We start from the raw sequence: 12,605 nt of genomic DNA on the forward strand, positions 1-12,605 counted from the left end.
TTTCAAGATTCAAACGCCAAGCGAATCGAGCGTTAAAGGTGTCATACTTGACCTGTTTTTTAAAAGAACTGATGAGTCTCTGGTTATTAACTCATTGCTATCAAGTCAAGCTATCAACTAAAACTCATGTAATTTCTTGAGTATAAGTATAATGTTTCAGCTCGGGTAACCCGAAGGAATAATTCAGCTTTTATTGATTTACCTGTAGCGGTCCGGTGAACTTAACAATTCCCCATCCGAGAGTGGAATAGTCAGGCTCCACGAACATCAGTTGGAATTTTCCCAGAACCAGAAAACGCTCTTCTGTCCTGAAATCCAATTTGGTCAGAAAAATCATCAACTACAATATTAAATGTTTAACTTTTATAGAAAATTTTATGAAAAATTTGACTTGCTTACCCGGATTTGGTGATGACTTTGCAACCAAGAAGATCGCTATTGCCTGAAAAAAAAACAAATTTTTAGGTTCAATCGGCCATAAGTTAACATACTAGAATGAAAGCCAGATCATTACGTAGAAAAAAGAAGGCATATGAAATTGAGGCAAAAATAGGAAACTAGGCAAATACATTATGTTGAGGCTATTTCGGGTCTATAATTGCCAGTTTTCTCCATCTGCAGTTAGTTTTGCAGCGAAATTCTAAAATGAGCAAAAAAAAAAACAGATTAGTTGTTCACGAAATGTGAAACTTTTCAGCAAGAGAATTAAATTGTTTCGTGTGATAACTTTTGTTTGCTACAATACCACACCATTTAGAAAACTTACTGAAGAAGCGAACAAAAAAGCCAGAAAAAACTGAGGATAAAATATCGTTTGCACTCGCAAATGAACTAGCACAATTCAGCTAAAAAAAATTTAAAAAAAACAATGATAGCTGGATGCTGCGCATGAAGCACAGAACGTTATGACTACATGGACAAGTAAAACAAGTTTTATAAAAAAAAAACATTAAAAAAATTTTCTACGTTTATGATTAAATTCTGTTAAAAAAAATCCAATAAAACAATATATGGCCTTAAAGCTCTAGCCCACTTTGAAACAATTCACCCACTTTGAAAACACTGGAACAATAGGTTATTGTTACGCTAGAAAAATTAATTCGACTTTCGAAACACCCTTTCACGTTTTTGGCACCATTTGCACAATTGCTATTGGGGAGCTGAATTTGCCTTCTTTTTAGCAAAACAAATGAGTTGGAATTGAAGTTGAAAAGAAATCGAAAGTCAAACCTGAAAAATCAAATTTACGCGTGATCAATTTTTAAAACTTTCGTCAAAAATTGCAAAAAAAAAATCAAAAACCACACGACTAATAAGTGTCTGAACTCAGAGTCAGTAGCGTGCAGAATAAAAAACTCTGATTGACAAAAGTCTCCCAGGTCCCCACTTAAGTACAATTTTACGAGATTCATTTCTGGTTCATAAAATATGTTATTTTGAGGAAGCTCGGGTAAAAAACTTCATAAAAAGGCTCAAAACAGGTGGATTGGACTTTTGAAAAGCATTGCCTGTCAAAAAAAAACTCCAATGCATGCCACTGTTAACAAGTTAATCTGTCTCGATTTAAATTAATTTACTGTGCTTTATTTAAAATATTGTTAAATAATTTAGAACGATAAAAATAATTGCTGCTCAAATTTGATTCACCAATTTCTATTTCTGTGAAAAGTCACGAAAAAAATGATCATTCAGACTTATTGGGCAATTTAAACTCCTGTGAAAGGAAATTTTCTGAATACAAAGAGCAAAAAATGACTGAATATAACCAAGAGACAGCTGCAAACATTTCAGTTAACTCAAGAAGGCCAAAGAAAAACAAAAAAGTAGCTCCAGAACATTCTATGATTGACACTTTGGCTCTTTTCTAGTCCCCCCCACCTCTAAAATTCAACTTTGAAAAATTTATTTAACAATGTCATAATGCAATGAAATTTGGCGTGGTGAACAAATCGACAACTGTGAACAGATTTGTTCTTCATACTTTACTGCGTAACATCACGCATTTAGCCGTAATAACACGTAAAACAAACATAAAACTCGGTATTTTGAAAGGTGGGGGGAACTGGAAAAGAGCCGACACTTTTTAATGAACATATAGGTTTATTTCAGAAAAGATTTAAGAAAATAATTTTTTTAATCCACAAAAAAATTAAGTTCATCTTTGAAACTAAAAGTCAATCAGTTTTTTTTCGCGCCATTTGCGCTTCAGTTATTGGAAAGCACAAAAACGAAAGTCGAGCGGTAAGCGAAGCAGCACTTCGCAAAGACAGATCAAAAATAGCAAATAAGAGCTCTCAAAACGCGGGAACAGCAAACAGACCGCTGGAAAAATTCAATGAACTGAACGCAAGGAAAGAAAAAACACTGATTTTTAATTGAAGTTTAACTTACGAATTTCAAAGAAAAAAACATATGGCCTAAAGCTTTTCAATTTCAGTAACATAGCCATAGCCAACAGACAATTGGAAAAGAGTCATGAACTAAAGAAAACAGAACCACTTGTTCTTTTTTGAATTTCACAACTTGTACTTTGAGGCTCTTTGAATTTTTAAAACTTATTATGATTCACACTTTTTTGATAAAGTTAACAATTTGAGGAACGTAGATCAATTTATAAAACTTTCATTTCGCTGGGAAATCTGACACTTGCTTTACAAATCAAACCTAAAAACATCAAAAGAAGCCAAAAAAAGTGTTCAAAAACATTCAATGCATTTTTTATTGCATTTTATACACAGAGGCGAAACGGAGCTTCTCGCCATCTGCAATACCACACAGTTATGAAAACGCAAGTCGAAATAAAAATGAAAAACGTTTTAAAGAAGTAGTTGAGCATTTTCGTGTAACTCGATAAAAAACAATAAAAAATAACTATGGTTCCAGCTACATGGAGGTATGTCTGATAATTCTGTTTAAAAAAATCCAATAAAACAATATATGGCCTTAAAGCTCTAGCCCACTTTGAAACAATTCACCCACTTTGAAAACACTGGAACAATAGGTTATTGTTACGCTAGAAAAATTAATTCGACTTTCGAAACACCCTTTCACGTTTTTGGCACCATTTGCACAATTGCTATTGGGGAGCTGAATTTGCCTTCTTTTTAGCAAAACAAATGAGTTGGAATTGAAGTTGAAAAGAAATCGAAAGTCAAACCTGAAAAATCAAATTTACGCGTGATCAATTTTTAAAACTTTCGTCAAAAATTGCAAAAAAAAAATCAAAAACCACACGACTAATAAGTGTCTGAACTCAGAGTCAGTAGCGTGCCGAATAAAAAACTCTGATTGACAAAAGTCTCCCAGGTCCCCACTTAAGTACAATTTTACGAGATTCATTTCTGGTTCATAAAATATGTTATTTTGAGGAAGCTCGGGTAAAAAACTTCATAAAAAGGCTCAAAACAGGTGGATTGGACTTTTGAAAAGCATTGCCTGTCAAAAAAAAACTCCAATGCATGCCACTGTTAACAAGTTAATCTGTCTCGATTTAAATTAATTTACTGTGCTTTATTTAAAATATTGTTAAATAATTTAGAACGATAAAAATAATTGCTGCTCAAATTTGATTCACCAATTTCTATTTCTGTGAAAAGTCACGAAAAAAATGATCATTCAGACTTATTGGGCAATTTAAACTCCTGTGAAAGGAAATTTTCTGAATACAAAGAGCAAAAAATGACTGAATATAACCAAGAGACAGCTGCAAACATTTCAGTTAACTCAAGAAGGCCAAAGAAAAACAAAAAAGTAGCTCCAGAACATTCTATGATTGACACTTTGGCTCTTTTCTAGTCCCCCCACCTCTAAAATTCAACTTTGAAAAATTTATTTAACAATGTCATAATGCAATGAAATTTGGCGTGGTGAACAAATCGACAACTGTGAACAGATTTGTTCTTCATACTTTACTGCGTAACATCACGCATTTAGCCGTAATAACACGTAAAACAAACATAAAACTCGGTATTTTGAAAGGTGGGGGGAACTGGAAAAGAGCCGACACTTTTTAATGAACATATAGGTTTATTTCAGAAAAGATTTAAGAAAATAATTTTTTTAATCCACAAAAAAATTAAGTTCATCTTTGAAACTAAAAGTCAATCAGTTTTTTTTTCGCGCCATTTGCGCTTCAGTTATTGGAAAGCACAAAAACGAAAGTCGAGCGGTAAGCGAAGCAGCACTTCGCAAAGACAGATCAAAAATAGCAAATAAGAGCTCTCAAAACGCGGGAACAGCAAACAGACCGCTGGAAAAATTCAATGAACTGAACGCAAGGAAAGAAAAAAACACTGATTTTTAATTGAAGTTTAACTTTCGAATTTCAAAGAAAAAAACATATGGCCTAAAGCTTTTCAATTTCAGTAACATAGCCATAGCCAACAGACAATTGGAAAAGAGTCATGAACTAAAGAAAACAGAACCACTTGTTCTTTTTTGAATTTCACAACTTGTACTTTGAGGCTCTTTGAATTTTTAAAACTTATTATGATTCACACTTTTTTGATAAAGTTAACAATTTGAGGAACGTAGATCAATTTATAAAACTTTCATTTCGCTGGGAAATCTGACACTTGCTTTACAAATCAAACCTAAAAACATCAAAAGAAGCCAAAAAAAGTGTTCAAAAACATTCAATGCATTTTTTATTGCATTTTATACACAGAGGCGAAACGGAGCTTCTCGCCATCTGCAATACCACACAGTTATGAAAACGCAAGTCGAAATAAAAATGAAAAACGTTTTAAAGAAGTAGTTGAGCATTTTCGTGTAACTCGATAAAAAACAATAAAAAATAACTATGGTTCCAGCTACATGGAGGTATGTCTGATAATTTTCGAATTTGTTGAAGTGATGTGGGATAAAATGGGTAGCTTCAAAAAATCGACTTTGCTCAAAACCTTAGTTATTTCTCTAGTAAAAAAAGTCAGTGAAAATGTTTGAAACATTGGAATTTTCGCAAGGACATAATATTTGTCTTTCAAAACACATTGCTTCGGCAGTAAAATTCTCGCAAGCATTTTTCGATTGACTCTTCGTCTCAGATTTGATAAAGTAGTTTCCAAGAAAAGTAAAGTCAACAAGTTTATAAGAAACGGTCAGAAGTTCAAAAGCTCGACTTTCCGCAATCCATAAAAATTTCTGCAAAAAGAAGGTCGTGGTCACTTCATAAGATAAGATTCTCCAATACCGGGTTTCTCGATTGAACACTCGACCAAAGAAATGGCTTGATACTATACGAAAATAGTCTAAAAGTTTCCAAAAACAGGTCAACAAATCAAAAAATTGAATTTTCCGAGAATCAAACCTTCTTGTGTTCAAAAACAATGAGCATAGCCGCTCACGCAGAATTAATTCACACAAACTATTATTTCGAATGAAACCAACAACTCAGATTTCGAATATTCCGAGAACAATAACTCTTTGTTTAAATAAAATTGGAGGCAGTCGCTTGGGCAGAGGAGCTTCCCATAACGCTTTCTATCCATTGAAATCAAAACCTCAGATTTGTGAGGGTGGTTTCTCAGAAAATGAACAAATCAAAAATTTGGGTCAAATATTCCCCCGGACTTTTTCGAGGGCTGTAGACAGTGGGGTAAATTAAAAGAGAGTGGGGTAAAAAAGAATGAAAAATTAAAGACAGTGGAGTAAACCTTTCCTGAGAATAAACATAGCTCTTTTCTACTTCCCCTACCTGTCAAATTTTCCAACTTTATGGTTGTTATGCCTGTTATTATGGCTAAATGGTGATGCTGCAGAGTATGTAGAGTATGAAAAATAAATCTGTTCATAATTGTGAGTTTGTTCACTATTTCAAGTTTTCTTGCATTGTCACAACGTTATAGCAGTTTTCAAAATTGAGATTCAAAGGTGGGGGAGTGAAAAAGAGTCAAAACCTTGACGACCTAAGAATCTTCACTGTGTTCAGCTTGAAAAAAAAAGAAAATTAACCTAAATTTGGAACAACAAAAAAACTCGGTAACCGGACCCACTCCATCAACTAGCTACAGCTCTGGTGTCTACTGCCTTAGCAGTTGATCAATATGAGCATGCTTCTATTAAAACACCCACCACTTATAAATTGCTAAATACCAGCAACACAGACACTAAGTTTGGCACTTTTTAAGAATGTGGCGCTAATTTATGCAATCTTTAGAAAAAGCGAATTCGTAGTATTACTCAACGTCGAGTTTCATTTTTTTTGCTTCGGGTTAGTTACATTCAATTATACTAACTCAGATTAAGTCTATCTCCCTCCTGAACCAAATCAGACTCCTTGGCCAGTGGCAATAGACTGTCCACACTGTTTTGCAGTTCCAGAGAGAGGTTCCTCAGTTCGAAGAAGCAGCACATGGCCAGTTTGGTCAGCTCCATCTCCCCACAGGGAAGCCGCTTGTTAGCTGAGATACCCGAGAGGGGGGTGGACACCGGCGGGAGGATGATGGGTGCGTCTTGGATTAGACGCGACACTATTGTGCGCTTGTTCTGAAAAAAAAAGCAAATCCATACTTTGTACTGTGGATGCGGTGTGCCTGAAAAGGCATCTGATTTTAATTGATGATATCAAATTGTTAGCAATATCCTTCTCAAACTAATCTGAAGAACGTTTATGAAAATACAAAAGCTTACTTGGACACTGAGAACCAATTTTTGCGTATAAATGAACACCTATAAGCAATTTATTTCAATTTCAATTTTTTTCAATTTCAATTTTTCTTAATTTCAAAAGAAAAATTCTAAATTTCAATTTTTTTTAGGTCGACCAAATTGATTTTTTGAGCTCTCCTAAAGCATTACAAAGACCCTGTTTTGGCCGAAATTTCTGCACCGCAGGCAAAATTTTGAATTAACAGGTCAAAAAAGGCGTTTTAGGCACTTTTTGGAAAATTTAGACCAAAAAATTGCGTTTTTTCGGCACACGCTCCCCCCTCAAAATTAGTATAGATTGGCGCCGAAGACGCCTTTAGAAAAATTTTTAGGTCAGTCAGCCAAAATAGATATCTCAAAATAGTACAAAGGGGAACCCTTTGGGTCGGACAAGAAGCCCAGAACAGCTTTATTCATGATTTTCAATTGATGTTTATGCGTTTCAAAAGCAATTTGCCTTCCGTCGAATTAACTCAGTTTCACATCGAAATAAATGCTAAAATATTGTTGAAGTAGTTTGGTTTTAGTTTGGCTCACTTTTGATGTTTCGAACTCGCTTTCGAACAGGTCCAGGAACATCTCTTCGCTTTTGTAGAAGCGTCTCAAGTACAGACACGATTGCTCCTTCACACTCTGAAAAAAAAAGAAAAACCATGCCAATTCCATGCTGAACTTCCGCGCAAGTAGACTTTTTTCAACCAAAATACCCCACAGAAACTCCATGAAACAAATATAGCCAATCCAAGATTGGAAAAGAGTAATGAACGCAATGTACATAAAAAAACATTTCAACTTTCTCAACTTTCGAAGAAAGAAACAGATGTCCTTTAAGCTCTTTTATTTCTAGAAGGATTTATGACATGGCGCTTTTTTGATAACATTAACGCAACTTGAGAAAACTGGATCAACAGGCAAAGTTTTTATTCCGCTGGAAATCTAAAAATTAAATTGCACTTTCGAAACTAGAAATCGTTCAAGTTTTTTTCGCGTTATTTCCACGTTCGTATTTGGAGAGTGCTATTTACATCACTTTCAGCAGATGAATTTCAATTGAACTCGAAAAGTGCATATATACCTAAGTGCATTCATAAATGCATCAATATGTATAAATGCTCATCTGCAGTTACTAGAGACTTTTAAGACTTTTCCTGAGAAAAAAAAAACAAAAAAAAGAGTAGCAAGACATATATAAGAGTCTTTACTACGTTCATTACACTTAAAAAAACCCAGCCAGCACAGTTACAAAGCGTTAATGATTACACCATTCTCTCAACACTTCTTATCAAATTTCAATTTCCAAAGAACAAATTTCATCATCGTCAAGCTGTTTCAACTTTAAGAAAAATTGATGATTAACACTGTCTTTATTGGAGAAAATCATAGAACTAAAATAACTTTAGTTTTAGTCCGCTTGAGATTCTGTAATTAAATGAACTTCTAAACCTGAAATTTAGGCTTACTTTTTTGTGATATTCTAACTTTCGTTGCCCGATAGCGCGTAAATTACACTAATGAATAAAATTACACGCGAACTTAGATTTTAAGTCTCTAAAATGCCTTTTTAGAACAACCTTTTTCAGCAATTTGGAATCAAAATTTCACATTGACTGAGAGCACATATTCTCAGCTATCATGTATGACATCTGCCATTAGGTTTTCAGTGGAATTCTCGAAAGAGTTGTTCACGCGATGTGAAACTTTCCAGCCATAAAATTAAATTGTTTAGTGTGATAACTTTTCTGCTTGCAGCAATATCAAACCATTGAGAAAACTTACTGCAGAAATTTTAAACTTTCACTTTAGACCCGCAATAACCTAATAAATATTTTAAACCAGATATAGTTACTTTCAAAGATGTTAGCTTGCAAAAATTGCGCTCGGTCTTACGTTGATTCCTCGTTGTTTCAATGAAGAGTATATAGAATTACTTGGATTGGAACAATTTTTTTGTTTTGTTTTTACGCTCTGTTGCAGTTATAAATAAAAAATTTGTCTCTGTTGCATTTGATTTCTTTTTCTTTGTGTTGAATTTCAACTTCCGTTTTTTCTTTATAACTGTTCGGTGAATTTGAATTACTGGTACTCATTTAGAAGTATGGTCCCATTTAAAACCTCTTTTAGAAGTATGGTCACGTAAATCACCAATGGTCCCATTTAAAAGTCAGAAAAAATTTACAGGAAGTTTCGAAGTTTTGCCAGTGAATTGACTTTTTAATAATTCCTTTTCAAAGAAAAATTTACTGGCAAATCCAACAAAAAAAGTTTTCGTTTACACATGTTTCCAAGTTTTCCTTGTGTTTTCATCCACTTCAAACTCCAGGTATATTTCAAGAGGTCTGGCGAGACCACACTTTTAAGCAAAATTTTGAATGAGACTCTTCAGAAACGGATGGACCACACTTCTAAACGAGTACCGAATTCCTTATGGTTGCATTTGAACTTCTTTTTCTTGATTTGAATTACAAAAGGTATCTTTCCGCCTGTTTTATTGGATAAAGCATAATTTGCCCTCCATATGGAGAATGAATTGTAAAAATGAGCTACTTTAAGGGTCAAACGCGATGGGAAAAGTTCTAAAAATGTGACTTAAGCTCAAACCACGAAAGAAGATCTTTAAACAAATTTCAAAAGTTATGCACAAAACGACTGATTTCAGAAACTGAATAAGTAAATTTTACGTTGTTCATAACAGTATAAACCACTCACCTCCAAAGATGCGAGATGTTGGTCTGTGATGAAATAGTAGGGCGATAAGGATGCGTTCGCATTACAACTGGCGCTCCCACTGCTCATTTCTCTTCTGAAGTCAACTGCCGAATTGGCCTGGGTGTCTATTGACGCTTCATGTGTCCCCGTGTATTCTGTTGTTATGTCAATGGTGGATGGGTCTACGTCACAGATGACAATGTGTCTCATCAACATACACGTCATCTCAATAGTCACTGCTCTTATCCTCATTTCTAAATGCAACAAGAACACATCGAACCATTCATAGCTTGTGAAAATATCAACACTCAGTTTTCGAATTAAATACAGATCTTGAGTTTTAGAGGAGCTCAGTAAAAATTTAACAATCTCGTAGAAAAGCTGTTTTGACCGGATTGTGTTAAAATGGATCTCAAATTGAGTTTTTGACCAACCAAAAAAGTAGTTTACATGCAGCGATAAGCAGTTTTAGTCCAAATTGAATAGTTTGGCGAATGATCAGGTCTTTTCTTAGTCGTTTCGAGGACCGGTGAAAAGGGGCGTGGATTACCTTGCCTTAGAAATCAAAACAGCATTTCAAATCGGAGGTGAAGTCCAGCGTGGGAGCACATACGATCGAAGCAAACGATAACGCTAACGGACAATTGCAAAAGTGTCAATGATCTCACGGAGACATTCGAGTTTCTCAAAGAATACATAGCCAGTGTAGAGAAAAACCAATTGATTTTTTTTCAATTTTGTACAATTTACAATTTAGAGCGAGAAAAGCAAGAACAAAATCTACAAACTAAGCTGGAAAAAACTAAGTTGTTAGCTACAAAAAACTAGTTTTTGAAGACTCATTTTTAAGCTTATCTGGCACTTGAAGTACTAAAATAAATAAGCTGACGGCGGAGACGAAACCACTTCTACACCGTTCCCCTCTAGTTCGACATTACACATCAACTGCTCACCCATATGAAACAAATGTAACAAAAATTGAAAGTTGCATTAACATACCAGCGGAAGCGGCAAGAGTGAGCACATCAAGGAGATATTCAAACAGATTGCAGTTGTACTGGTTCTTTAGCTGAAACAACAACAACACCCTCTCAACAGTTATTTCATGACGCTAAAAGTACAGCGCTGATTTAAATTATTTGAACAAAACGATGAAAACTTGAAAATTAAAACGTGTTGTTCTCAAATTGAGTTAACTTTAGACAAAAAATGATGAAGCCCAATCTTGTTTAATATTTTAACAGAATTACTATGGCGCAGTTTGTTTTGCAAAAACTGGGCCCAAAACTTTACCCCAAAAACGATCAATGTTGACTTTTTCTAGTCAATCAAAAAATACCTAAGCCAATTTGTTCAATTACTGACAAAAAGTTGCGATGCAAAAAAATTCAGATAAAAGGTTGAAAAACTTACTTGAAAAGTTGAAAAACACAGCAACAAACACTTCATGTTTGTAAAAAAAACTCATAACCAGCATAAAAAAGAATAGAAAATCAATTACCAAGTGTCAAAAAATTTTGGCCGAAACCTGTTTGAGCCGAAAACAAAACTGTCGTCATAAAAATTTTTATTGAGTTTTAAAAATTTTTACTACCCCTCCAATCTCAAACAGATAATCGCATGCAAATATATTTGCACGCAGAATTATGCAATAAAAATTGACTGCGCCGATGCAACATTAACTGAAATTGTTTGAATATTTAAAAAAAGGAACAAAAATGAAAAAAAAAAAACCCTATATCAGACTTAGCAAATTTACAAATTACTGAACTTTCAGTTGTAGTAAAAAACGGTTTAAATTGGAAAAAAAACACATGCTCTAGAAAGAAAGCCAAAAAAACCAATCCATTAAATAATTGCGTTTCAAATAAAAACGGAAAATGAACCGATTTAAAAAATGACTCCAATTTGAGAAAACTTGATCATTATGCTAATAATCGTAATTTTTTACGTCAAACGAACTTTGTTTACTGAAGAGCGTAGTGCTGATTTAAACGCATTTTAACGCACTTAAAATGCGTTTTCGTCAAAATGAGTTGATTCGAGAAGACATTATATGGTGACGAAAATTGCTTAAATCAGCAGTAATTTGTCTTCCATTTAGCAAATGACTTTCAAAGAAAATTTAAACCATGAAAGAAACCATTAAAAAATTCCTCAAAATTTTAAAGCCACGCAATTTAAAAACGTGCCTTAGTGGACAAAGTTAAGCGCAAATTCAGATTCAACTCTGTAAAATGCCTGTTTTCAATGTACATTTTGGACAACATCTTCTTTGTCAGCAAAATTTTTACATTGACCGAGAGCAAATGATCAGAGCTACCATCTATGAAAGAATCATTATTTGGTTTCATTGACTTGCTAATGTAATCCGGGTCTGAAAATGGCAGTTTTCCTCATCTGCACTTAGTTTTTCTTCGTAGTGAAATCTTTTTTTTTAATAAGCGGAATAAAAAAAATTGTTCGTACGACGTGAAACATTCTCCGCGAGAAAATGGAAACACTCAGTGTGAAAACTTTACCAAATTCGGACGCTTGTTTCTTATTCACGCGAAATAAAAAACTTAAGTCAGATGAGGAAAACTGGTATTTTCAGACCCGGATTATATGAGCAAGTCATTGAAACCAAATAATAATTCTTTCATAGATAGTAGCTCTGATCATTTGCTCTCGGTCAATGTAAAAATTTTACTGATTTTCGAAGGAAATGTTGTCCAAAATGTACATTGAAAACAGGCATTTTACAGAACAAAATCCTGAACTTTCGCTTATTTTTGTTCTCTAGTGTATCATTACTTTGTTCATTAGCACCTAAATAACTGAGTACCAAAAAAAAATACAAGGAAAAGAAATCAAGCTCCCAACTCAAAACTGGCTTCAAAAACTAAATAAGTTTTGACTCACTTTAACCCTCTGTGTTGGCAAATAGATTTTCTCTAGAACATTCTGGTCGCAAGTAGGGTTATTAAACATGGCCAGTAGTAGGATGACAGACAAGAGACAGTTCTGATCATTAACTTCTTCATTTGAAGAACTACTTTTGGACCCAGATTTGCTTTTGTGTCCAGAGGCGTCAATAGATGGCAGTATACATTTGGTCATTTTGCAGTTTAGACTGTAGAATACTTCGGACAGAAAGGGTCTGAAAAAAATTGAAAAACAAATTGAACGCTGTCTGATATGGTTTGCCGAATAAGCCGAGTAAAATTTTGATCATGCGATGTTAAATATTTTGAACAAGAAATGACATT

The 12,605-nt window shown here is 34.1% G+C and overlaps 1 protein-coding gene across 2 annotated transcripts in view; it reads right to left on the minus strand.

The window, feature by feature from the left end:
* Positions 1-12,605, minus strand: part of LOC134848887 (protein CLEC16A-like) — a 244,273-nt gene that overhangs the window by 65,846 nt on the left and 165,822 nt on the right. For both annotated transcript variants that reach the window (XM_063866408.1, XM_063866409.1), the window contains exons 11-17: positions 12,259-12,496; positions 10,354-10,423; positions 9,355-9,608; positions 7,186-7,281; positions 6,237-6,486; positions 400-442; positions 203-308 (exon numbers count right to left, since the gene is read on the minus strand). In XM_063866408.1, the coding sequence (XP_063722478.1) occupies positions 203-308; positions 400-442; positions 6,237-6,486; positions 7,186-7,281; positions 9,355-9,608; positions 10,354-10,423; positions 12,259-12,496 (1,057 nt within the window). The remainder of the gene's footprint in view (positions 1-202; positions 309-399; positions 443-6,236; positions 6,487-7,185; positions 7,282-9,354; positions 9,609-10,353; positions 10,424-12,258; positions 12,497-12,605) is intronic.

Source organism: Symsagittifera roscoffensis, chromosome 6 (genome assembly GCF_963678635.1).
Source record: "Symsagittifera roscoffensis chromosome 6, txSymRosc1.1, whole genome shotgun sequence".
Classification (NCBI taxonomy): Eukaryota; Metazoa; Xenacoelomorpha; order Acoela; family Convolutidae; genus Symsagittifera; species Symsagittifera roscoffensis.